This window comes from Argiope bruennichi, chromosome 1 (genome assembly GCF_947563725.1).
Source record: "Argiope bruennichi chromosome 1, qqArgBrue1.1, whole genome shotgun sequence".
In the NCBI taxonomy this organism is placed as follows: Eukaryota; Metazoa; Arthropoda; class Arachnida; order Araneae; family Araneidae; genus Argiope; species Argiope bruennichi.
This window is the reverse complement of record NC_079151.1, coordinates 54885107-54913063: the sequence shown is the minus strand read 5'-3', so window position 1 is coordinate 54913063 and position 27957 is coordinate 54885107. Positions and strand designations below refer to the sequence as shown.

General features: G+C 29.8%; 1 protein-coding gene across 1 annotated transcript in view; it reads left to right on the top strand.

Moving 5' to 3' along the window:
- Positions 1 to 8392: 8392 nt before the first annotated feature.
- Positions 8393 to 27957, top strand: part of LOC129980538 (ribitol-5-phosphate transferase FKTN-like) — a 60711-nt gene continuing 41146 nt past the window's right edge. The window contains exon 1 of the mRNA XM_056090883.1: positions 8393 to 8752. Within this exon, the coding sequence (XP_055946858.1) occupies positions 8624 to 8752 (129 nt within the window). The 5' untranslated portion in view covers positions 8393 to 8623. The remainder of the gene's footprint in view (positions 8753 to 27957) is intronic.

Below are 27957 nucleotides of genomic sequence, written 5' to 3'. Positions count from 1 at the left end.
TGTCAGGGGAAAAGGGATAGTATTTTTCTTAGAGAGCGTATGAGAAAATTCTGGAAATCCCACTCCCATAGATTAATTGTTTTGTTTTGTACAGCAAATTCTTGAACATCCAGAACTCAGTGATATGACAAACCAGAATAATCAGTAAAAGGTCCGAGAAAAGGCACAAATCATCACAAAAATGCATTTGAATCATTCTTATTTATAGTAGATGGGCTACAAATCCAATCATAATTTAGTAAGCATCAGATTTTTACAGCAGAATACAAGTTTGTGTATCCACGATAATTGAGAGTTTGTACTGTATTGTGCTGAACTGTATTTCTTTCCTCCCAACAAAATTGATTCGGAATTTTAAAGCATTTTACTTACTTTTGAAGTCCAGTTTTGAAGTATTATGAGAGCTGTTTTGGAATATATCTCAAGCTTTTTCTTTCTTGTTTATGAAGTATGTAGTCATCAAAAGATTTGATCTCGATATTTTGACAAATTTCCATGTATCATATCTCTTTGAATCCGAGAAACATATTTTTGTCATTATGTCTGTCTTTTTGTGAATACAATAACTAAACAAAGTGTTGAGCTAGTTGGGGGAAATTTGTTATATGAAATTACAACCACCTTTGTACATTTCTATCGAATTTTGAAGGAAATCCTTTTCCAGAAGGTCTATTTATCTGGCTTTTTGAGAGAAAGTACAACTACAAAACTTAAAGAGTAAAACGTAATAAAATTTTGTACGTAGGCTTAGCATCTGAAATATAGGTATCAAATTTTGAACCAAATCTCTTGAACAAGTGACCGTTTGTCAGTTTGTACTTTTGCATAATCGTAATCAGAAAAAATTCATAAAAGCAGTAATTAAACAGGTAAAATTCAGTACGTTATCCCTTGAATAATACTTCCGTGCCAAATTCCTTCCTTATCGGCCAATTGGCGTTCATTGGCGAATGGGCATTCTTGCTAGTTGAATCTTGAAGAAATGACAAAATAATATTTACCTTAACATCCCCCATGTTTTCAACTTCTATACCACACTAGTGAGATATGAGTTTGATATTCAATAGAGTTAACGATAAACAGGTATTCCGTATTGTTAGGGCAGAGACTTCAACAAGACCATTGCAAACGAGTTAATATGTATGGAATTGTGAAATAATAAATAATAATAATAGTTGTAAAATAAATGTCTAAATAAAAATAATAGTAGTAAAATAAATGTCTAAATAAAAATAATAGTAAATAATAGTAATAAAAATTATGTTTGCTTGTGATAGTTACATCTATTTTCTAAGGAGATATTTAGCAAACTACTTACTTAATTATTCAAAAAAAATTCACGATCTTAACTATATAATTCTTATCTTAACTATAATAAACTTAACTTATAAACTTCAGTATGTGTGTATCTGTTAATACTCTATAGGACTAAAAATTCATTCTATGGCTACCAAAGTTGTAAGAAATAATTGAATTGTAAATATGCCTTTTTTTAAGATTTTCTTTAAATTAGCATTTATTGAATTAAAGTTTAATTAGAAGTGAATTTTTGCTACTAATTAATCGAAATCAGATTTTCATTAACTTAGAATTAACTGAAATTTTTATCAAATATTTCCATGCAGATTACAAAAAAAAATATTTTCATATCATATATTAAAAGGACAAATTGTTAGTTAATTCTTCAAAACCAAATTTTAATTATATTTATATTATTGCTTTCTATTGTTGTAACGAGGTTCAAATCATTCATTTAATTATCGCCCTTTTAGAAAATGTTTCAAACTGATGTTATTGAAAGACAAAAATGTTAAGCTTACCTTCGAAAGAAAGAAAGAATATCAAAATAAATCCCACAAATACTACTTTACTGTGCATCCCCTATCCTCCAAAACCCACCACTATTTTTGAGAGATGTCACATTATAAAACTTTGATACAGCCCCCAGCAAATGGATCAACTTCGACAATTTATTTCACTACATGGCATACATAACTAAACAATCAAATTGCTCTTTATTTGTAGCGCAACTATAATTTAAAATACTATTTTCATTTTGTGTATGAGATAGACTCATCAAAATTGATTGGAATTACTAAAATAAGTTTATTATTATGATAAGAAAGAGATTCTCACTGAAATGACCTAGTCTGAAATAAAATAAGTTGTATTATTTATTTATTTATTATTGCTTGGCATCATTGCTACAAATTAAAAGAAAATTAGAAATCACCAAACGATATATTTATTATCGTTTGTTGTCCAAACGATAATAAATATATCGAATAAATAAATTGAAGTCACCAAGCGATAATAAATATATCTTTTGGTGACTTCAATTTCACATTTAAACCCTCTCTTCAAACGGATTGTATTTAGATTTTACTAATATCTCATGTATAAAATAAAAACTTTATGATATTTTTAAAAGGCAACATTTTATTTGAAATTTGTGACATCCATTAAAAAGAATCCATTAAGTCGTTTGTCATTAAAAAATCGATTTATTATGCCTCTCATTGTATTTCTAAAAGAGAAAAATTATAATGATGGATTTCGTGTCTTTGTTCAATCTTCCATCAATTTTAGTTTTCCCAACACAATAAAAGAGAAGCTATCGTTTGCTCAAGGCGTGGCTTCGTGTCCACTATTGTACCCTTTAGTTTTCAAATATTTGCCAATATCGTTCTAGTTTTTTGTGTTCACAAAATACCAGACTATTGATGAGATGAAAGTTGTAAAAGATGTTACGACATTACCGAGAGGAAAATATATAAGTAAGTTGAAACCATTTTATATTATGTCTAGACAAATCATGGCCTATAACTGATTTCTAAACCATTAGAAATCGAAACTACTTTAAACTGAAATATGATTTAAATGATTTCAGCAATTATATTCTATGATTTTTGTTAATAAATAAAATACTTCAAAAATGAATCGTTATACAAATTTTTTTACAATCTCCAACCCATCAATCGTATTAAAAATATATTATTTGCTTTCTGACATATTAAATTAAAAAATATATGACTACTCTTCAACAATTGAAGCTAATTAGAAGGATTTGAATATCTATATTTTAGACTATTTATTGGCTGTCTCGAAAGAGATGATGATGTGCAGTAGCTTCTGAGGGTAAAGACCCCTGAGCACCCGAAGGCAGAAGTCTGACTTCTAGCTCATATGAAGATGACACACACACATTCCCTTGCACAACCCCTTTTTTTACAGGGGGGCACATTCACACACCTCACAGTTAGAACACAGATGAAGAACAACCATGCCCGAACCGGGAATCGAACCCGGGACGCCCAGATCACGGGAAGATGCGCTACCCCTATGCCAGGATGCTGGCTCTCGAAAGAGATCCACCTACCAAAGAGCGAGAATGGTCTCCTAAAAACTTTCTCGTATTCCCTCTGATAAACTTGCCATACCAGAAAATACCCTGCAAGGCATTGGCATACAATAGTTACGAAATAATAGCTTTTGGCATGAATTTAGCATTTTTACTGAATCGATCGTGTCATCCTTGGCGAGTTCTTTGGCGATTAATCCCTGGCATGCTATTAATAATATCCGAAAACCGAATATATGCTTTAGACACGTTTTTCTCAACCGATTGGAACACAGATTTGACACAAAACTGCACTTGTAGTCAAAAAATTCCATACCAAATTTGATATACTTAAGCCATTGCTTTTCAGAATTATCATTTTTACATTTTCTAAAAATATAGATCGACACATGTTCAACCCCTCATTGGATTTATCTCAAATATTGATAGGTGTCTACATTATAGATGTTAAATCTATGTACCAAATTTTATCTATCTAGATCTCTTCATTTTGTAGTTATGTTGACTTATGTTAGAACATCCAGATAGACAAGTTTCCTTTGAACAGATTTTATTTAAAATTTAATAGAAATTTTCATATTTTGTGTAAAGAACATTATATCAAATTTCAACAGTCTAGCTCAAAACGTTTTTGAGTTATCTTTGTCACAGATAGACGTGCATTTTCCAAAAATGTGTTTTTCTAACTCAGGGTGGTCTAAAACATGAAGATTCGAGATTTTGACGATTGCTGTACTTTCTCTATACTAATTATACTTGAAAGTAAACATCAACGTTTGCTCTTAGTAGCTCTTAATTTGCTTAAATATTAAACTGATAGAGATATAAATTGAAAATGTCGTACTTCTATTAGTTTTAGTCATAGAAAAATAGAGGTTTTTTTTGTTGTTGTTTAAAATACAGCTCTTTCTACAAGGATACTGATTTCATTTAATTTCAACTAAATCTTTTATACATAGCTTCATGTCTATGATGGACCGCGGTGGCCTGGTAAGGTCTCGTCTTCGGAACCGGAGGTTTCAAGTTCGAGACCCGATTCCACCGAATAACCGTCGTGTAAGCGTGCCTGGGGCACATTAAATCCGTCGGGGTCAAAGGTCCTCTCGCTGGTGTGGCGTGGAAGCTTGGAGGAGGAGGGTGCCAGCTCAATTGTCGTCCTCGTTATCTGACCGAGGTTCAAAAGCATGAGGTCCGTCCCAAAAGAGCCCTTTAAACGGAATAATAAAACTAAAATAAACTAAAAAAATCATGTCCATGATTCTGTCTATAAACTGTTTTTAATCACCAAATTACTTTGTATTTTCTCTGTTTATGAACTTTTCGTATGTAAACCAGTTCTATGACATGATAGTGTCACTGTTAGTGTAATTCCCCACTTCATGTACTAATTTTCATGATATTGTAATTTTCCTTTTTTTTAACTGCTTACTAGCCGTTTTTGATGATCAGTTGATTTACCGGAGATATTCAATATATTTAATTTTAAATAGATCTTTTAGATATAATTATAGTGTTATTTTAATTAAGTCGTGTTATTTTAATTGTCTTTCATATACTTTGTTGATTGTGTAAATATACTTTCCTAATAGAGATTAGTCCCATAACATTAAAATGTTATTTAAAACATAAATTTGCGATTCATCTGTCTTATAAATTTCGGGGAATTGTAACTTCAGTTTTTTATTTCTCTCTTAACTACAGAAATATTAAGCAAAATCCTTCTTCTTTGCCTTTCTACAATGGTAAAAAATCGCGCGTTTAAATTTTTAAATGAAACAATGAAAACAATTTGAATTCCAGGAAAGTAATGTATTTTGTTTTGGGGAATTAAGCAGAAAAATAATTTTTAAAAACTGTCGAAATTCAGAAACTGTGTAAAATTTATTTTTTCATTAATAATTTCGGAAATTCTTGAAGAAGTATTCCAAAATTCAATTTAATTTTTAAGTAATTAAAATTTCAAAAAAAATATTCTCTGAGGTGCATATCCTTATGCCTCAAAATGTATATATGCCAAACCATAAGACTGTAAGTTAAACGGTCTGGCTTATAGATCGTCAATACATAAACACACATGCATTCATCTTTATTATTAGTACAGATGATTCATAGGAATATGAGACTTAATTCATTCAAACAACAGAAATATAACTGTCTATGTCATTTTAAATTGCTGGAAGTTGCTTCTTCTTAATTGTTCAGAAGTTAGTCATTGAGCCACGATTTGTATGGACACACAGTATATATAACCGAGAAAAGCCGTAAATATTGATAACTATAGAAAATAGTGTTTCCGTGAGATGCTGAATATTAAGAAATAATCATCATTGAATATATAATTTCATATAAACGTTTTCAATAAATATTTCATTAGAAATATGAATGAATCTAATCAGTAATGCTTGAAATTTAAATTCTCTCACTCTAATAAAAATTTTATTCAATTTCGCAGAACCTATAAGAGAAAATAATAAAACCATTATGTCAATAAGCAGTGGACATCTAATAGGAGAAAACTTCAGTATTCACATTAGTTATTTTCCTTTTACATGGGTTTTTCCGGGGTTTTAACAGTTTGGATTTTTTTGAAATGTTCCCCTGCTGCTCTGAATTAAAAATTTGTCACCAAAGTAGTTTTCAATGTAACGAAAGTTTCAATGTTCAAAGTTTAACCTTCCACAAATAAACTAGAATTAATTTTAAACAGTTTTTCGTGTGTTATTTAATAAAGGAATATCGTTAAAATGCTATTTTTATGAAAGTTAAACCAGTTTTCTAAGCTAATAATGCTCCCAATCGATAACACATTATGTACTAACGTACCGAAGAATGAAGTAGAACAGTACCAATTTCGGTGAAAATTTTTATGTGAATTATATTGTCTACTGCTGAAAGCAGGTATTCCCTCGGGTAATCACCAAACATCATCAAAGTTATTAACTGCTGGTTTTTTACAATTAATCAGTGGGTTTCCCATGTAAGAAAGAATCCATATTGACGTAATCTCTTGTTATGAAATCCATTTTCATCATTTTGCTTTAATATTAATAGGGCTTCTTTCAATTCAAATTTAATCAGCTCATCACAGAACATTGGCTCTTTGTGACAAATTCGACTTGTGTTCTCACAATTATTGAATCTGTGGAGACAAAGATAATCTAGATAATTACGTTATAGACTGCCTTATTACTAAAATCTTTCATTTCAACATCCCCCACGTAGGAAATTTATTGACCAGATGCCAAAATATTATTTAAAACAGAAGATTCATGGTCCATAATAATGAAGATTTTACTAGAATGAAAAGATATATCATCATTGGATAAAAATGACTTTAATAACCATTAAATCATTCATTGTGGATTTTTTTCTGCAGTCTCCTCATTTAGAAACAATATATTATGGTGAAGAAGATTTGAACCTTTAGTCAGAATTATTGATGGAGAGGTTTCAAGCCTAATTTGTTATTGTTCAATGTGTTTGAATTCCCTCTTATTTATATAACATCTTAATATTACTCTTATTTTTTGTGTATACAGAAATTATTACTCTTATTTATATAATAGCTTAATATTACTCGTTATATTACTTTTTAAGAGCTAAATATTACTCTTTTAAGAGTTAAATATTTCTCTTACTTTTTGTGTATACAGAAATTATATATTTACTGTCGTTGTAGTTTACATGAATATAAACCCGGTAACTAAAGCAATGAAAAGTATAGTAATATATAAATTAAAAATTTATATTATAAGAGGCATGAAAAATTATATGGCAATATAATTTTAAGACTTTAAGATGAAATAGGTATCACTGAAAAAAAATTTAAGTGGTTATAAATGATTTTTGTATAAAAATATATTCCGAAGTTATTCAGAAGAAAATGATAAACCATCGATTTTTTTTTTTTTTAATTTTGTGCCTAAATAATAGAAATACTTTCTCAGGGAGCATCGATTATTGAAGATGAAACTATACGCCAAATTTAATAAATTTAGTTCCAATACTTTATCTTCAATTCTTGAAAAAAAATTTTTTCCTCGTTCATTTCATTATTTGCCAGCTTATATACAAAATCATTCAATAATATGATTTAGAGATGGCAGATATTTTTTTATTATTATTTTATTGCTGGTCTTTAATTTCTGATTTGGCTTAAATTTAAAATATTTCGTTGCCTTTTTCATCTTTCATGAAACAATTTTTTTCCTTTTTTTTCCAATTAAATTATTCTATTTAGATCAATAAAAGTAATGGTTAGCAATTGATAAATAAGACAATCCATTTTCAAGTAATTTATTATAATGGAAATATAAATTTATATGAAAAAATTGTTCATGTTTTATCATATTCATTAGACATTGCTATAATTCTCAGAGATCTGCGTGAAATAATAGAAAATGTTAAACAATAAGTTAATTTCAATCTCCATTTTGAAACATAATAATTTAAAATGTATAAACTTCTACGAGTAATTGTAATTCCAATATTCAAAACAATTCTTTTTTTTTTACGATTTAATTTAAATTGTTTCAATTTTTCTAAATAATTTATAAACTCATATGCACAAAAAATTCTTTTTTTTTTTTTTTTTGTGAATGATATTTGAATGAATGAATGATTTTTTGGATGAAATGGTATGTTAATTTTCCTATTTTTGCTTTAATATCCTTTCATCTGCAAGAAATAAATGGTAAATAAAAATATTCATTCATTCGATAAATAAAAAAAAAGAAAAAAAACTAATCACATACTCAAAAATGAAAACGACCCCCCAGGGTCCGCTGTCAATCTACTTAATGGAAGTGCCCCATGTACTTGCGATAGTATATAGTCGATAAAATACGAAAAAGAACACTCTTAACTATCTTGACCGGTACCGAGTTGCCCTAAATTACCTTATATCTGCACTTCTGGAAAGATGAGCGCGGATTTCGCATAGTCAACAAAGCCAACAATCAAACGCTCTGACGTGTGACGTCGTTACAAGAATTACCTAAACATGATCTTTCTTCATTTTTGTGCGGGAAGCGCGAGCGTTAAATACACTTAGCGGAGAATCTAACAAAAGTGGAAGTCGGGAGTTTGTTTCGTCTCAGTTATGTTGGCAAGTTAGAGATTCAAGGTTTGTTGATGAAATTGGATCCAACAGTAGAGCTGTTAAGTGAGTGCTTTAATTAGGCTTCAATCTGATAGCTGCATTTTTTGGTGGTGTTGCTTTTTCATTCTCGGAGAAATGTGATTGAATGGCATTCTTATAATATGATACATTTAATACTGCATAGAATAAAAGGAGGTGTAGTGAAATGTGGATTTTTGATTTTGCTGATAGCGTGTTTCAGTGTTTTTATTTCATTCGTATTTTTATCGCAAGGAGAGATTTTTGAAGTGGTAAGTCTTTACCTATATTCAATTCTTATTATACTATGCACTGAAATAAATAATATTGCTTTGTTCCATTTTTTTTTTTTTTTTTTGTCTATACAATATATAAATGATATTGAAGAATTTATTTTGAATTCTTAAATTTTATTATAAAATATTAAATTTAGAATAATTCTCGTTCAACATTTTAAACTTTTTATCGCATTCGCATTTTATCATGTTGTTTCGCATTCGTTTTGCTTTTGTTTAACAAAATAAGTTTATCCAAAATATTATAATGAAATAATATTGTTACTTTTTCAGATCTTATAAATCGGAAAATTTTATTTTATATTTTATATTAAATTTTTTTTATTTTTTATCAAAATTATATTATTATAATTACATATTACTTATACAATTCATTTCTGTATTCAGAACTGAGAAAATTTTTAATTTAAATGCACTTAAAATGAATTTTAAATTTGTAAAGGTTCGAGTTCAAAATTTATCTCGGTTTCCAAGTAAATAGGGAAATATATTCAATTGTGGAATTAACTCTGATTTAATTCATGAGTATATTTATTAAATAGTATAATCATTATTCAAAATAGTATATTTATTAAATAGTATAATCATTATTCAAAATAGTATATTTATTAAATAATATAATCATTATTCAAAATAGTATATTCATTATAGTATAATCATTATTAATTCACTTGCACTTAAATTTCTTTAGTATTTCAATCTGTAAGAAATTTTTATTCTGTTATTTTTATGATTTATGCATTATGATCATGATGTTAATAAATTACTCATTGTAAATTTGTTCTATACTTTTATTTTCTTAATCTATTAATATCTTTATAGTACAAATTCTTTTTACATTAAAATTCAAAGCATTATCTTTAGGGGGATGAAAATGATTATTAGTAATGCATTATTAGAATGCACTTTTTGTAATGCAAACTAATTTCGTCGATTTTGAAAAAAAAAACATTTACGAAAATATTCGATTTATTATATTTAATCAACTTTGGACTAATGTACGTTTTGACAAATTTTTATATTGATCCTGCTTAATAAATAATTTTTACGTTCAAAAATAAATGAAAATAAAAGAATTTTAGAGTGTTTTTGCACTTTAGGTAATTTTGGTTACATATTTTAAAAAGATTAATTTTTTTTTATTGTCTACGGAAATCAATTTAATTATTGGTTGCTTATAACTGTGTACATAGCATTTTATTGGGGTTTTTTTTACCACAAAATCAAAAATGATAACATTACATTGAGTTAATTGCTCACAATTTTACAATCGGTTTAATAATCAGTTAATTACTTAATCAATTTAGCGACAAATAAATATAAAATTATTTGTAAGATAAAATTGAAATTCCCGTTCCTAATCAGAATATATTTTGGGAAAAACATATTAGCGAGATAAATGAAAAAAGGCAATTTCATTCCATTCTTATACTGTTTTTGCTACAAAGTAACTTTAATGGAAAACCCATTTTTTCACAAATTTGTTTGAAACAGATTACTTTTCCAATTAGGGTTCACTTTTCGCTAAAAGCCTTCATCAAACTTAATCGTTTTCAATACGTGCTCCCAGACTTTTTAATATTTTATGATTTTTATTTAATGAAAAGAAATACTGGCGCCGATAACAGATTTTGAGATTTCTCATTTGTTTTTTTAGTTAGTTTCAGTTGAAACTGAAACTTTTGTGTTATTTTTTAATTGGCATCAAATATTTAACTTTAGAAAATTATAAATTTTTGACCGTTACAATTTTTGAATTTAATATTTATATCAATTAAGATTCTCAAAAAATTAAGGATTAATTAATTTTAAAGATTTTTTATCTTAATTTTTTTAAATATTCATGTCACCTTTTCCTCCTTTTCTTTATTCATTGAAAAAACAGGAATAAAAAATTAAATGCAGTTAAAAATATATATTATTTAAGATTTAAATCAAAAATATTAGTATACTTTTTTTATGTTAATTATAAAAAAAAGCAATAGATAGTAAAATATAAACAGCCTATTTCATTGTAAATGGGTAAAAATCAAATACAACGTTATAATACGGCTTTAGTAACTACATGTGAATAATGTTTGGCCTTGCTTCCCTTCTTTTTTTTATCATTTTGTTTGGTGAGATACTTGCAGATACTATGTGAATACGGTATAGGAGCAACAAACAATCGTTTATTAAATCTATTTCAAATGGATATCTAAAAAAATGTGCAAAATTCTTTTCTTATGGCTAAGATCCAGCGCACAAACGACCTACAGCGAGAAGTTCAGAAAAAAAGCTTCCGTTGGGTTTTTTTTTATGTACTAAAATATAATGAGAGCATTGAAGTGTGTAGACGAGCACTTTTTTTTTTTTTTTTGCTGTCTTCCTTTCACTTGACTTCTTTGATTTTTGAAATTTTCCTCTAGGAGATGTGGCAAGCACTTGTACCGGATTACATCAAAATCATCTGAAATATACGGTGCCATTTATGAACATATTAAAAGTTTCCCACTTTAAGAAGTCCATTACAGCATCAATAAAATACATTTCAGTTCAAATCTCCATATTAAAGTTACAGGTTCTTTACCAAACATCCTGAACTGGTCTGCTACATAAATTAAAATTTCTTTTGAAACCTTTATAATCAAAATTATGATTATCAAGTCGATTAAAAGACCTCAAATTGGTATCCGTTCCTCCTATAAAGACTTCGAAACAAAGCAAAAATCTCCAACTTGATAAAAAGCCAAATGAGCTATTGTTCCTAAGAAATCATTTCACAAGCGTCGGGCGAATAAATTTTGTGATTTAAAAGAAGAAAGTGTTTCACTTGTATAAAGAGCAAGAAGTTGGAAGTTGTGTTCGACAATATGCAGAACTTGCCATTGCCTAAAATTCCGATGCAGGAAATGGTTTGTCTCAAAAAGTTGTGTCTCTACCTAATGTGCATCCTCAACAGCAAAATTGTTTTAGATTTGAAACGGAAACGGTGGTTTCTTTGATCAAAGTTCGACTTGTCGGTGTGGCACCGCAGAAGGTTTTATAAATCACGTGACTGTGGCGAGAACACAGACTCATATGGCTAAGAAATTGGACGTCTCTTGAAGTCAAAGAACTCGTCAAAATGCCAGTCATTAAATCTTCTATTAGGGCCATATTGTCAGATCTTTTGTATTTAGCTCTCTCCTAATGTAAAAAGTTAACACTTATTTTTGATGTTTTACAACTTAATATGCAAAATTTATAGATGAAACGTAAATATGTTGCTTCGAAAAAAATTTCAGAAAATATTATATTCTTAGAATGATTGGATAATAAGTTCAATCTGTCAGTAATGGAAATTCAACATCTATTTTTTTTATTGATATACAGATAAAAAAAATAAAGACAACAATATTTTGTTGAATTTATTTTCAGATAAAAACGAAGTCCATATCTCAATCAAACACAACCGCACGCACGACGTCGGTATTTAAATTGTAATTAATAAATGACCTTTTTCGCAAGTGTTAAAAGATTTCATGAATGTGGTTTGAAATGTGATTTCTCATATTTCAAAAGTAGATTAAACACAACTTAGTAAACGTTTCTGTGTAAAGTCATTTGTACTAATGCTGTTTATTTATAAGGCATAATATGAATTGATGAAATCACTTTTAATGGTGTGCTTTACGCAATGCCGTAAATTAATGATTAACATAATTTAAGGGTTGTAATAGCTTGCATTTAGTAAATAATCATACTATTAACTAGTCCCCTTCGGCGATTAGATAGTTCAATAAGTTTAAGGGTTCTAAACATTTCAATTAAATATTTATCTAACTATCTTATTGGATTACTCTGCAAAACAATTTTAAGCTTCAAATGCTGATAAGCATATAATTCGAATTTTTCAATAAGTCTTAAACCATTCAATTCATTATGCCATATATTTTCAAATTTTTTTCTTATATCTTTCAGCATCTAATTATATTATACAAAGAAAAAAAGGGCGATTTAAAAATGGGCGCACTTAAAAATTCTCTCCTTTGCTTCATTCGGAAGCTAAACCATAATTGTAAGAATTAATGTTATTAAAAGCATACTTTAATTCAATACATAAACAGCGAGGGGAAAACTTCAGATTTATATTTCTTGATAATATATCCTCATATTCATTTTGGATCTCTATTAGATATATCCTGATAATCAACAACAGAAAAAAAAGTACGTTGAAATATTAGTAGCAACAGTAAAAACCGTTAGAGTTTCATTTCAATAATGAAAAAGATTACCGTAAAGTAAGTCTAAATTCTTTTTAAAAATTAAGTGAAAATTGAAAACATATATATCATATAATAATATTTTAAATTTTAAAGTAATATAAAAATCAATATTGTGTTATTATATTTTCGGAAGTTACCAGGAGGAAAAGGCAAAACCTTTATTTTTAAAAATTTATAATTTAATTAAAATTTCAAAGAAATCTTTCTGAGATGTCCATGTCCTTCTATCCATTGGCATTAGGTGCCAAATTTTGGAGCTAGATGTCAAATGTTTTGGTCTGTTGCGTGAAAACATCCAGACACACGCATATACACTATTATTAGTAAAGATAAAATCATTTGCAAAACAGTTAGGAAGGCTGTAAATTCATATGAAATCTTTCCTGATAATAAGTGTGTGTGTGTGTGTGTGTGTGTGTGTGTGTGTGTGTGTGTGTGTGTGTGTGTGTGTGTGTGTGTGTGTGTGTGTGTGTGTGTGTGTGTGCGTGTGTGTGTGTGTGTGTGCGCGTGCGTGCGTGCTTGCGTGCGTGGGCAGAAAGTTACTGATTTATGTTTGCCACAATTTCCTAAGATAGATTCAGGCATTACATGCTTAGCTGTAAATTGCCGTTTTGGCGTCCCTGAATTTTTCTTTTTCACTGCGTATCGTATTAAAATGATGGATATTTACACAGAGTAACATGGTAAAATAAAATAAAAAAAAAGGTCAACATACCTAAATGTGGAAAACTATAGAAAAGAAATGGCAAACAAAATGAGAAAAAAAAACATAACCTCGCATCAGTAAGAAAAAAGAGCCAAAAATGTCCTAATTCATCTACGATAAATGATCAATTTTTTCACGCCACAAAAAAAAATCCGCCAAATTCTACAAACGCATGCGTAAACGTAAGCAAAAAATACAATACCGCGACATGTTGTTGTCCTGTCGGGACAATTACTTGCCATCGACCGAACAGTATTTTTCAGCCTTTCTACGCATGCGCTGCCTACTGGCTGTCTTATAACTCGAAGAGTGTAAACCCGGCATAACAACTATCAAATTTGGCACATACATTCATTAGAGAGTGGGAATATACACCTGTGGGCAATATTTTTGTAAAATTTTAATTATAATTTTCATTACTTAAATATTAAGCGAAATTTTCGTGTCTTTCTACAATAACTTCCGAAAGTATTACAACATAAAAATAGTTTTTACATCATCTTAAAGTTCAGAAAATAATTTTGCAATGATACCAATGTTTTAACTTATACGTTGTTGTTGTTTTTATGAATTTTAAAAAAAGAATTATTTTAACCATATTTTCCAAGAATTTATTTTGCACAAATTAAATATAAAATTTAACCTGCACAACCACGTTACACGTGCATGATAAAAGTTATCTATTTCTGCAAATTAAAGCTAGAAAAGTGCAATTTTCAACACGTGCCCATATGAAATGAAGTTAATATAAAATATCACATTTTATAAGCCAAGGAGAGTAGTCTCTCTCAAATTTTCTTGCATACACTCTAATAAAGTTGCTATAAAAGTGAAGGGCTTGACTGATTTTGGCCTACAATAGTTCTGAAATATTAACCCTTGTCGTGAATTTAGCATTTTTACTGGACCTATCGTGTGACCCTTGGCATATTTTTTGGCAATTCATCTTTGGCATGTTGTTAATAATTTTAGAACATCAAATTTGTATTTCAGATGCGTTTTGAAACAAAAATTTGACACATAACCCCAAAATCCCTCATCAAATTCCACATATTTAAGTCGATGCGCTTTTTGAGAAATCGCATTTACATGTTTCTGAAAGTACAGACTCACAGACAGTCATCCCTTGTTGAATTTCGCTAAATTTTGACGTTTCTAAACTGTATATATTAAATCTGTGCATCAAAGTTTTTATCTAGCTCTCTAAATTTCGTTGTATCCTATTGACGTATATATTCAGACAGCTATTCTGAATGGATTTTACTCAAATTTTCACTGAAGTCTGCAAATCTTGCGTAAATACCGTATATCAAATTGCATCTGACTAGCTCAAAGCATTTTTGAGTTACATTTGGTTTAATATATACAGGATATTGATTCTAGTCAGATTCAATTGCTAATTTGTACCTATAGTAATAGACATGCATCTGCTAACAAAATGGTCTGAATGAAATAAATAATTACGTTTTATGTAACTTGTGTCAATAAATGCTCTGTTGAATTACGAATTTTAAATTTTTACATAGAAGCTCTGCCCTAGAATCATATTTAACAAAATATTCTTGGCATTAATATTTTAAATAAAAAGTGTGGCACTCGACACTAAAACTGATTTATGAAAATTTGAATATCGTTATTCCATAAAAACAAGTGATTTTAGACTACTTCATCGACGCCAATCGAGCTCAGGGTGTCTCAAGACTGATTGGTCTAAAATTATAAAAATATTGATTGTTCTAAATTTGTGATATTCAAAACTTTATAAATCGGTCAGATTTGATCGCAGAGGACAGTAATGTTTGTTTATTTATTTATTTAAAAGGTGGAATAGTAATAATATTTTGCAGAATATGATTCCTTAGGACCGAAGGACTATATAAAATTTAGACTTCATAATATCTTAAAGTATGTTTTCTGATTGAAACAAAAGAAAATATTATTGCTGACATCTTTTGAAAGTAAAACTAAAAACTGAATTTTATGATGAATCAGAGAAATTTTTGCTGAATAATTCTTCGAAATATTAGATAAATTATGAAAATTATTTTGTAGTGCACATAAGACTTCAATGCCGAATGATTCGGTTTTCATTATATTTATAAAGAATCGTGCTTGAGTGAAGATAAAAAATGCTTTTATATTAATCACAGTTTAAGCATTTCCACTTTAATTGAAAATTGATATTTTATAGGAGTTAATAGAGAATTAGAGAGATATACATAAAAAATGAACAGAATGTCTTGACGTCTGAGTGAAAATAGAGTGAATTATATTACTATCAAAATTTGAAGCCTAAAAATATTTTCCTGAAGAAGCTATTAAGAGACCAAATTACTTAAAATATTTATTTGAAAATTTCAATTAGCATTAACACTCGTGAACCGGCTGGTTGCCAAAGGAAACGTGTTAACAGTAAGACATGATTAATAAAGCCATTAAATTTACAATGACTGTGAAGCTGTCATTGTTTTTCGAGATTTTCTGGTTGATGAGGAAGAGAAGTCGAAAATTCAAATGTTGACAAAGAACACAATTAATATTGCATGCACATATAATGAAGGTTTCGAAACTTAAGTCCCAAATTAAGCAATAATATCCGTGAAAAACATGTTTTAGATTTTATTTTTTTAGAAAATTTAGGAAGACTTTAGTTAGGATTCCGAAAAAAAAAATGGAAAAGATTTCTGATAGAAAACTTTTTTTTTACCATGTAATTTCTTGAGTTTTCCATTTACTGAAATTCAATTTAATAATTATCTTAAAATTTTGCTTTCAAAAGATCTTTAGATCTATAAGATCTGCTTTATAGATCGGATAAAATGATCGTGCTTAGGAGAACTAAAAATCTTAGGAGAAATTTTAGTTCTCCTAAGCATGATCATTTTATCATTTTGAAGAGGAAGGACGAAAGGTCTTTATTGTGCCAGAAAGAAGGGTGTGAAATAAATGTTCTGAAGTTTAGTCAGGTGATTATCTGATTAAATTATAATTTAATTTTAAAAATACTCTATAAAAAGTAGACAATTATTTAAAATTGTTTTACTTTCATTTTATAAGAAAATAAAAACACTCAATTTTAAAAAAATGATTCAATCTTTGTCTATGCACCATTTATATTTACGTAGTTTATATTTTATGCTGTATACCAAAGCCAAAGATTTCATTTGACGCTATTTGTTACACACATTTGACAGCTATGGCTGTTATATCATATGTGATTGAATAAACGATTTCTCTGTTTCAGGTTGTTCAAAAAAAATTGTGAAATGAAATCAATTGAAAAATGTTTTCAAGCACAATTTGTAATTTTGATGCTTTTGTATTTTCTTTTTTAATTTTTCTTAATCTTTTTAGTAATCTTTGAGTAATCTTTTTTAATTTTTTTGGCTCTTAATATTTGTAAGCATGACCGCATAACGAATGCAGTTAATATTTTGCGATTCGTTTTGCAGATTTGTTCAACAAAGTTTAATCAGCAGGTGTTTTTTGCTCGTGATTTGCATTTCAGACATAGTAGGTGGAGGAGGGGACATCTGCCTTACGTCACAAAAGTTACTCATTCAGCATTACAACACGCGGAACTGTCTATAATTCGAAATATTAATATTTATTCACCAAACTTTGCGCGTGTGTTATTGAAAATTATTTTCACGGGTGTGACTTATAACGGAATTTATTGAATTGCAGTGTGACACATCGAAGTGCTGCTAAAAAGTTCAAAATAAGAAAAGCTTTAAACTTTTATTAATTACCTAAGCCTTAATATCTTTTTATTGATGCATCAAAATGAACTCAAAAAAGCGACACATTTTGGATTTTACATTGCAGAGTTTTTATGGAAATCAATGAAGTAAAGCCCTTACCTAAAAATGTGCAATCAATGCAAGGCATTAGAACTATTCTACAAAGAGGGAATAACAAACCATCTTCAGAGACATCAGTATCATCATGGATCGGCAAGAACCTCTGTTCTTTTTTAAAGTTTTTGGAGAATTGAATTGAAATAGGTCAATTCATTCTTATTAATGATATTAAGTATCGAAGAAAACTTCAATTTTATTTCCTCAAAGTGGCAAGTAAAACTCCATATGATATTAAAGTATCAAGGCAAGTAAAGTATTTTTGTCATAGAAAGTGACCTTACCTTTCTATGGCAAAAAATTTCTCCACAGTTAAACCAGAATTTTTTGATATTTCTTTCCTTAAATTAAATTTTATATGTCTGCAGTTCATAGAAGAGCAATACGGCAAGCATTGGACGAAGCTTTTGATTTTATGAACTGTTTCGCTTGCGAGAGATTCCGGAATCATTACCATTAGAAGAACAAATAAAAATGTTCCCAACATAAATCAATCCAGAGGCGTATTCCAAATTCAGATTTGAGTCAAATACCAACCTGTAGCATGCACAAAACAGTCCAAACATCGATATGAGTAATATAAATAATATTGGTTAGCTGAAGTTTTTATCTACAATATCAACAGTTTGCGTGATTCTTTTGTAGATGTTAAAGAGCTGCTTTCCGTCTTTCTCGCCTGCTCTTTATCAAGGGCATCACAAAAGTATTTCAGAGCATTACAAATAAAGACACAAGTCAGTCTATAGTAGACGACGGAATGAATTAAGACTGTAGACACAGCGAAGGTGAACACAGTTTCAACAGTTCTACACAGTTATGATAAGGGATATTTAAATAGTCTGCTATGAAATGTGCTTTGCAGAGCATTTCTTCCTGAAACCTCAATTCCGTTTGCCTTCCTAAATTAAAAGTGTTGCAACAAAAGATTGTTGCATTTAATGCCATTCCGAAATTAAAAAAATGGATTAATTCCTTTTTCTGTTATATTTTGAATTAGGCAACATTTCGTATGGTCGGCTTAGGTGCTTGGTAACACGGAGTATTGTTAAGCGTTTTCTGTAAAGATATGTATATATTATCAAAAACATCAATGTTAAACAGGCAATTCCAAGTCTTTTGTCTACTAGAAAAATTATCCACAGCAGCTGTTGCGGAATTCTAATGTATATAATAGCACGAACAAAATATTTCAAACAGCGCCATATGAATTTAGTTAACTTCCTGTAGTAGAAGATATGTCGACTGTTATCGAACAGACTTGGACTTTTGAGCTCTTGAAGTTCCTCAATTTGTATTCCATATACAAAGAAATACTCAAAAATAAATCGAAACTCCTTAATTAGACAAGGTTCAGGGATACATGGTACTTTCAGACTTGTTACGTTTTTAGATGGAATTTTTAGCTTAGTTTTCGCAATCTTTTGAGAAAATACTTCCATTCTAATAGAACAGTTTCAAACGTTTTTTTTGTAAATAAACAATAAATAAAAATCGAGTTGAGTAGCTTTTATTAACAAGATTTACAAACATAGTGAAATCATGTTTCTGTCTCAGAAACATAACGTAATCATGCATATTCTCAAATACAGAAATCATCCGCACTTTTGCGCATGCGCATCGAAGAATCCATCTCTACATAAAAAAAAGGTGAGATGGGAGATAAAGAAGATGTTTACATGTTATTTAGCAATAAAATAAAGGTCTATTGCCAAAAAAAATATATGACATAGCAGCTGCAGATAATCTGCAAAACTGAGCTATAAATACACAAGTTTCAACTTGAAATATTACGGTCTGAAATGACAAGTGGGTAAAAAAAGCACTGATAACACATTTAATAGCAACCAGGTCACAGTCTAATAAAGAACTCCGGAAATGTGCTCACTTTATTCATTACTTTTTAGACCTCTATAAAGTAAGATCGTCCAAAAATGACGATCTCTGGTTCCTGGAACATCAATATATTCTTACTTCTTTTGAAATATTGTATGTTTTTATTTTATGAAGTGTGATATTTGATTACTATTTCACATTTCTCAGTTTAGAATTTCAAGTGAAGGCTTTTTTTTTCTTTTATACTATTTTCTGAACTAACAAGTTACAAGCAATACATTGATTAAATTCATTCTGTCAAAACTTGATATAGTAATAAGTTTGTTTAGGAAAAAGTGTTCATCTGGATTTGCGAAGTTAATATTCATATTTTATTTTTCAACAAATGATGATCTTTTCTATCTATAATGTAACATATCACTTTTAGTTCAAGAAGTTATATTAAGGCTATAGATTGTCACAAAAAGCAATAAGGAAGTTTCTTTGTCTAATACGCGAATGAAGGGCAAATGCTGGTTTATTTATGTCTATAGTATTTATATTTAAAAAGAAACTTATCGTTTTATTATTTTGAGAATGTCGATATTTTCTAGTAACTGTGTAACACACCATTTTTAAGATAGAAATTATATTAAAAGTCGAAGTTCCAAAATTTTCACAAAGAAGCAAATCAAAGTTTCGTTGAATAATAAAAAGTTTAATTCCTTGCTGTTTTATTGAAAGTTTCGTACTTTTCTATGTGAAATGCAAATCGATATATATTTCATAAACCTACAAACCTATAGTTTACTTATGTTAATCATGCAATTCATTGTGAAATAATTGTTTAGGCTATTTCCTATATCATAACGGAATATCAATAGAATTTATATTTTTATCAGATTAAAGAAAAGAGGAAAAGTTTATTTAAAGCTATGGGAAATATTTAAATGTAAGAAAAGTTTCTGATATAAACAGAGTGGTGAGAAAATTCAAATAATGCAATAACTCGTATAAAATAAAATAACAAAGAAAAAGAAAAATTTCTTTCCGTAAAGCTAAACCGACCATTTTAATATTAACTAGTCGTCTTGGGGGACCAACCGGTTAGACGGTAATGCGTAATTCCAAATCTTTTATGCATAATTTGTTGATGGTCACCTCAGTAAAGTATTTTTAAGCTTCAAATTATAATAAGCGTAAAATAAAATTAATTTAAGCCTTGCACTTTCTTATCTACCAATACATGAACTTTCCTAATAGATTCGAGTCCCGGGGCATAGTAAATAAAACTATATGGGTAATGTATTTTTTAATTGCACATTGTATTTCGCGGAACTTTCATTTCTATTATTAATTTTCAGGGGCCTCAGAAACTGAAGTGTGCGTAGTTTCTCTTTCAAAAATAAAAACAATGTCTTACATCTGCCAAAAACTGCAGTGGCAACCTATTCTCTTAAGTGTTTAGTTGGGTAATGTCTATTAAGTAAATATGCTTTTGGACATCTTTCGAGAGTTTTCAAAAAATCTCCCTAATCATGAAATACATCTGGGCGAGCATCTGTAACGAACGAAGCACACTCCACAGATATTTAAACACATTTAACGGAAAAGGGAGGAAATTCGTAGTGACAACCACCTCCTCTGGAACGCTGCAAGCTTTGAAAATAATAGAAAACACTGAAGAAAATTTAAATGTCTCAAATGTGCAAGCATAATTAATAAGTAACGAATAATCTCTTGAACTCATTAAAATTATCAGGAGTTTTTTTTATAACTGGATAGTACAGGATCATAAGCGTCTTTAATCAAAGCAATGGGAGTATTTCGTGAGAATTTTTGGAAGTATTTACATATTGAGTGAGATAATTATGCAACATCTGGTATCCGCGACAAGATGCAATCTACGATCATTCCTTTTTTTACATCAATGCTAAGTTTCCATTATCTCATCTCATCAAGCCCCGGTGGGGGGCACCTCGAAATGAGGATGAGATGCTTCCGGCATGGTGGTTGGATCTCGCCACCCTGGAGAGTACACTAATAGGTGGGGGATATGGCTCCTCCCATTGATGACAGGACATACTTCCTTCGAGGAGGGTTGTACCGTGGCCGGTGACGGCCCTTAGGACTCAACCACAGTTCCCGCCAATGTTGCTGTTGCGGCGGTCCGATCATTTATGGTTTAAACTGAATGACCGAACTCTCCTACCCGTGTGCCTTCGGGCGGGTCGGAGAGTTAGATGGTTGACTTATCTCATCTCATCTTTCTTGTCATTCTAATCTTCTTTTCGTTAATTTCAGCTGTTCAAGTGATTTTTGTTGTAAGGTAGATAATTATGTAATTCTAAGTCGAAATTTCAACACACCAGGAAACATTTAATAAGATAAATTCAATTTTTATCTTGTCATAGTGAAATCCGTTGTAATTATAAAATCGTTTTAAACTATTTAACCGTGTCAAAAACATGTAATTCTCACTAAAATAATTAAAGAAATATTTATACATTTAAAAGTGTAAATTTAGTGATTATATTATAGTTATTTAGTGAGTTTATTCCAGAAACTATAGAAAATTAATTATAAATGAAATAAAAATTTCAAAAATATCTCGCAAAAGTTTACATTTTTACTATCTGAAATTCATCTCTGATATATCTGAAGTAAAAAGAAGTCCCAACGATTTACACTGTAATAAGTCAGCAGACATGCAACATCTTTTATTGTTATAAATCATGTTCTCATTTTCTATAGCTCATTCTTTTTGATGACGTACCTCTAATTTTCAAAATCGGAATTCGTTCTTATTCTTGTTTACTTAGATTTAGAAGAAACTATTGGTCTGGAAGTGAAATAGTGTGTGTGTGTGTGTGTGTGTGTGTGTGTGTGTGTGTGTGTGTGTGTGTGTGTGTGTGTGTGTGTGTGTGTGTGTGTGTGTGTGTGTGTGTGTGTGTGTGTGTGTGTGTGTGTGTGTGTGTGTGTGTGTGTGCGCGCGCGCGCGCTGACGCTCTACAGACTTAGATGACCAAGAACTATCTAACATGCTACATATGTACTTGGGAGGGTAAAAATTTTCACACAAGAGCTTTTTTTTTCATTTTATTTGATTATTAATAAAACAAGATTTCGATGTGTTTTTCTGATTCACGAAAACACAAAACTGAATTCTGCATTTTAAAATCTGGAAATTTATCTTTTATAGAATAATAATTTATTTGCACCTGCAATTTTTCCCCTGAATTTTGATTATTTTTTAATTATATTTTGCAGAATTCTCAAAAATATATTTCATTGTTTCAATCCATTCAAAACGTTTGCATTTTTCGTCCACGAAATATAACAAGCATTTACACGAGAGATAATTTGCAGAGTTATGTTTTTAATTATACTCTGGCGTCACGGGACTTGTCTCCATTAAGTAAGGATAATGAACACAAAAAATTGTAGCACAATCAAAATAACAATTGTACAAGCTTAATATCTATTTACTGATTTTGCTTATAATACTTTGTTCAATGAATCTTAAACGTCAAGTAATACATAAATGATTTTATTGAAATTATCCTTAAATAATATTCTCGGTGAATCAGCAAGTTATAAATGCGGATTGTCATAAATATTTATAAAAAATTCCAATACTCATTAAAATATGACGGTATTTCGATCTCGGATGATATGTTGAACTTAATAAATATCTTAAAAAGATACGATAAAAAGGTTTTCGGGAGCGAATTATAAATATTTTTCTTTTTACCTTTATATGATTACTGTTTAGTTGTTGGTCTTCAGCAGTGTAACACCGCCACTGTTGAGATTCTGATCTGTATCTCAGGCAACAAATAAATGAAACCACTTCAAATTGTCCTCGGTAAACATTGAGTAGAATGTTATTTTATCATTGCTTGCGAAGATAAAATTATATTTGTCGGCGGAATCCGAATAATATCGACATCTGCGATCAAAATTGTAAATTTTTTTCCGGTACAAAAGTTACGTTCGTAACATTCTAATCTATGTTTGTAACATTTTTTATTTCTATTTCTTTCTTTTTTTATATTTGTAATAATAAAAATAAATAAAATTTTGAATTTAAATTTTTTTTATGTCCTTAAAATTAGAAAATTCTTTAACAGAAATCTGAAATCACAAAATCTTTAAAAGCTAAGAGATGTGGTTTATATTCAGTGGATTATTATAATCATATTTAAAATATAGTTTTAATTTTTAATGTTTCGAATTTCTTTTTTGTGACCAATGTCGCTTTATTTTCTTATAATATTGTTTTTTTCAAGTTTTTAAAATTTTGTTGTGAGCACCATACAATTCGATAAAAAAAATACTGCTTCTTTTTTTATATTAAATAAATGAGTGTCTGAAAAAAACACTTTTTATTTTCATTACTTTTTTTAATCTTTAGTTTTTTTATTCTTCAACATTAAATTTTTTATTCAGAATTTTTTTTCTTTTTTAAAAATTTCAGTATTAAGCATATTATACTCCAGCAGTAAAATTTGAATTTTATACTCCATTATTTTTAATTGTTATCGGATTACGTTTCTTATGCGAAATTAGAATTTATAAAAATAATTAACGGAATTAATAATTAATATCAACACGAATATAAAGCAGTGCAGAATTCTGGTGCATTACATGAGTGAAAATTCGTTTGAACATTTCATTGCTGCATTATTAAAAGAAATTAAATAAAAGAGTGTTTATGAACGTAAAATAATTTAAATGTTCTTATGTATATAACTTTCTTACTATAACATTATTTCCTGTTAAATATTATTATAATGGAGACCGTCTTGTAAGAAGTGTGATATAATACCCAATTTTTAAATTGACAAAGTTTTTAGTCAGAATGCATATTTCAAATATATTGTAAATTTGCTGCTACAGAAACTAAGTTGTAGGAATGGAATATATATTGTCATAATGAAGATTATGTAGAGATATATACACCCTAGGAAAGGGAAAGTGTTTTCAGTGACAATTACTCAAGTACAAAATTAAAAAAAAAAAATTTTACTTCAAATGAAATCAAAGACATGATTAAGAAAAACGTGTATTGTTACTTAATTACAAAGGTATCGCCTAAAATATACTCATACAACTTCTATTGTGTTTTTCGGTTAGATTTACTAAATTTCAAAAATATATCAATGGAAACTTTAAGAAGGAAGCATGTAAATGGACTAGCAAATACGATCATAACGCTAATACAATCATATGGAGTGATAGCGAGTCCAGCTTAAAAACGATCAGTTCATAATCCACCTCAAGCCCAATTGTTCAGGAAATTCTGCTCCCCCAACCTTCTATTAAGTTAGGTTGGGTTAAAGCACATGTAGGCCACAACGGAAACGAGGTTGCAGATTCCCTAGCCAAACAGGACATTTCTGCAGGTGCGCCCGTTCAATACCCAGCTCCTAGAAGCCATCTGAAAAGTATTGTAAATGAATTGAGCCTACAGCGATGGCAAGAAGAATGGAACAATGGCTCAACTGGTAGAAACGTCCATCAAATCATCTCGAAAGGGTCCTTTGACCCATCATCTTGGAATAGGCTTTATCTTTGCAACTGGCCATGGCCCTTTCCCTTCATATTTCAAGGGATTCCATATTAAAGGATCTGATCAATGTGGCTGCGGCGAAGTAGGCGATCCCCTTCATTATGCCACTAGCTGCCCTCTCACCACATCTTTTCATCTCAAAAAACCCACCCACGACCTAGAAAATATCTGGTGGACCAACGTTATGAGAAACAAGATGTCCAAGGTTAAAATTAGAAATCTTAGAAATCTCGTGCGGTTCCTACAAGAGAACGAGGAATTGATTTCTCCAGACCCAAGCCCAGTATAAATTTTCGTTTCATTTCTCAACCAAGCTCTTCTCCAGAATATATTACCTTCAATAGATTTCATCTACTCATACTCCCCACCGAACACCTCCTTCATCATTATAATATTGTATATAGTTACTTTTTGTGTGTATTGATGATATTTTATGTCTTTTTATGTGTATATTGATATTTTATATGTGTATTTCTTTTATCTTAATAAATACACCCACGTATATCCTTTCAACCGACAGGGAATCCTAGAGATTCCAAGTCCGGGGATATTCTGTGGCGAAAGAAAGAATTGGTAAGACTTAAGATTAGTAATCAGTTACCTCTCTAATACGACAAAAATCGGGCCAATCGTCTAAAAATTTTCCAAAACTTGCCATCCTGAATGACTAAAAGAAATGCTAACAGCTTTTAAGGTAACAATAAAAATTGTTGGAAATACCACAATTGGCAATAAATCGACCAAAAAGTTCAATTTTGGCAAAATTGCGGTATTTTCAAGTCAAAACCTTTCACTTTTTATTGGCATATTTTTCCCTTCCTTTTTTTTAATGCTGTTGTTCTAAATAATAAAACAGAAAAGAAAGAACTTTTACAATCTATCTTTTCTACAAAAACTTGTTCCAAAAATAAGCAAATTCGTCAAGACAGATTGTCAGGTCCATTTTGCCCTGCCCAGTGAATAATCAGAAGGAAAAATAAAACATCATTTACGCCAAACGATTTTAAGACATTGTAGTATTTTACGACTCACCGCCCCTTTTATATCGTTTTCGCACGTGTTCATATTATGAAACGCAAGAAAAACAATACATGGTTCACAAATCTGCCCGTGAAGCTATTTGCTTAGAAATAAAGCTTAGTTTTTAGTTTGGGATTTATTTTACTGTTAAAACGAGACTATTTGTTTTTATCACATTGATTTATCACATGTATGAAACGGTTTTTATTGCACTCTCTCTGCCTGAAAATATGATGCATATTTCAAAATATTTTCGTTCAAAATTTATAACACACATTTACAGGTAATGGAAATTCTTATTCAGTGGAAAATTACTGGTAGAATACATGTATTAATATATTATTAGAAATTTTAAATATTGCTGCTCTCTGTTTAGAAAGACCCCTGGTAAGGATATCGTTTAACAGATGTTGTAATGGATGCTTAATGGATGGCCAGTGAATCACACCAGTCTTAGCGGTCATATGACGAATATGGTAACAAAAATGAAGGACCCAGAATATTCAAGAATCGGGGTGATAGTTTGAATCGGGCTTGAGTTCCTCCTTCGTTAGTTTTAAAATATGCAATATCCTAGCAGTGATGTTTAAAACTCGTGAAACAATAGTAATCATTAAAGTCGACAGAAAGTCTGAAGAATTCAAGCGTGTAGTAGAGCGAAGAGTTGGAGCATTGATTTCCTCAGTTCTTCGTGAACTTTGTGCTGTTACGATTATTTATTGCGGATTTGCTGCTTATATGCTTCTGTTCACTGCAAGTTCTGCTTAATCATGCTGCGCCTGTGTGTTTTTTTCCCTCTATGTATCGTGTTTTCATACAGAGTAAAACTTCGTTATCCTTTATTTATCCTGTTGAACTTTTCACTATACATCCACAATACGATTTTTTCCGTTATAATATTTTTAAACTGTCTGTATTTTTCAATCAATTTATTCGCCATGAATATTGATTGTGTTTGAATACAATTAAATATATACAAAACAAGATGATCATCATTTCCTCATCTAAGTATCTTGGAAATTAAGGATATGATAATTAGATAATAATTATGGTTATATTAAAACCGAGATACTTTAAAAGCGTTATTGCTGTTCTGTTTATTGCGTATATTAATCTCCCTAATGGAGTTTAGTCCAGTGACGTCTCAGAACAACTAAAAACTGAAGTATCTGTGTATTCTGTCTTAAACTACTCGTTGTCTTAATGGTAACCTAATCCAACTTTTTGACTCCTTATGTAAAAAAAATGTGACGAGATATGTATTAAGCAAAATATCAAAAACTTATAAGCAAATTCTTTTTTTTTATAATTAGAAATATGTAATAAGAAAGAGAAGAAAAAAATCACAAGATTAACTTGTATAAATTAATTAACTTGTGTAATATATAAATAATGTATAAATAAATTAACTTGTAAAATCTATAAATTAAACAATTGATAGAACATCGAAAACAGTTTAAATTTCATTCCAACAAGGAAATTTATTCTTGAAAATTGCCAATACTTGGAAAACGGTTTCACTGCTATTAAACTAATATCTTTAAAAAAAATGTAAAATTTTAAATGGTATAAAAATCAAATTTATGCATGTCAGTTATATAATACTTTCGAAAATTTTCGGAAAAACATCAAAATTGTGCTTGGTTTTTATTTAATGCAAATTGCTCCGACTCGCGCATTCACACCTTCCAAAGTATATTTGTGTCAAATTTGGTAACTCTAAATCCCGTTATCTGTCTTGAAAGTCCATTATACACACACACGCACACACACACATACATATTCTTCTTTACTATTAGGAGAGAACCCCGGGGGGGGGCACCTCGAAATGAGGATGAGATGCTTCCGGCATGGTGGTTGGATCTCGCCACCCTGGAGGGTACACTAATAGGTGGGGGATCTGACTCCTCCCATCGATGACAGGACGTACTTCCTTCGGGGAGGGTTGTACCGTGGCCGGT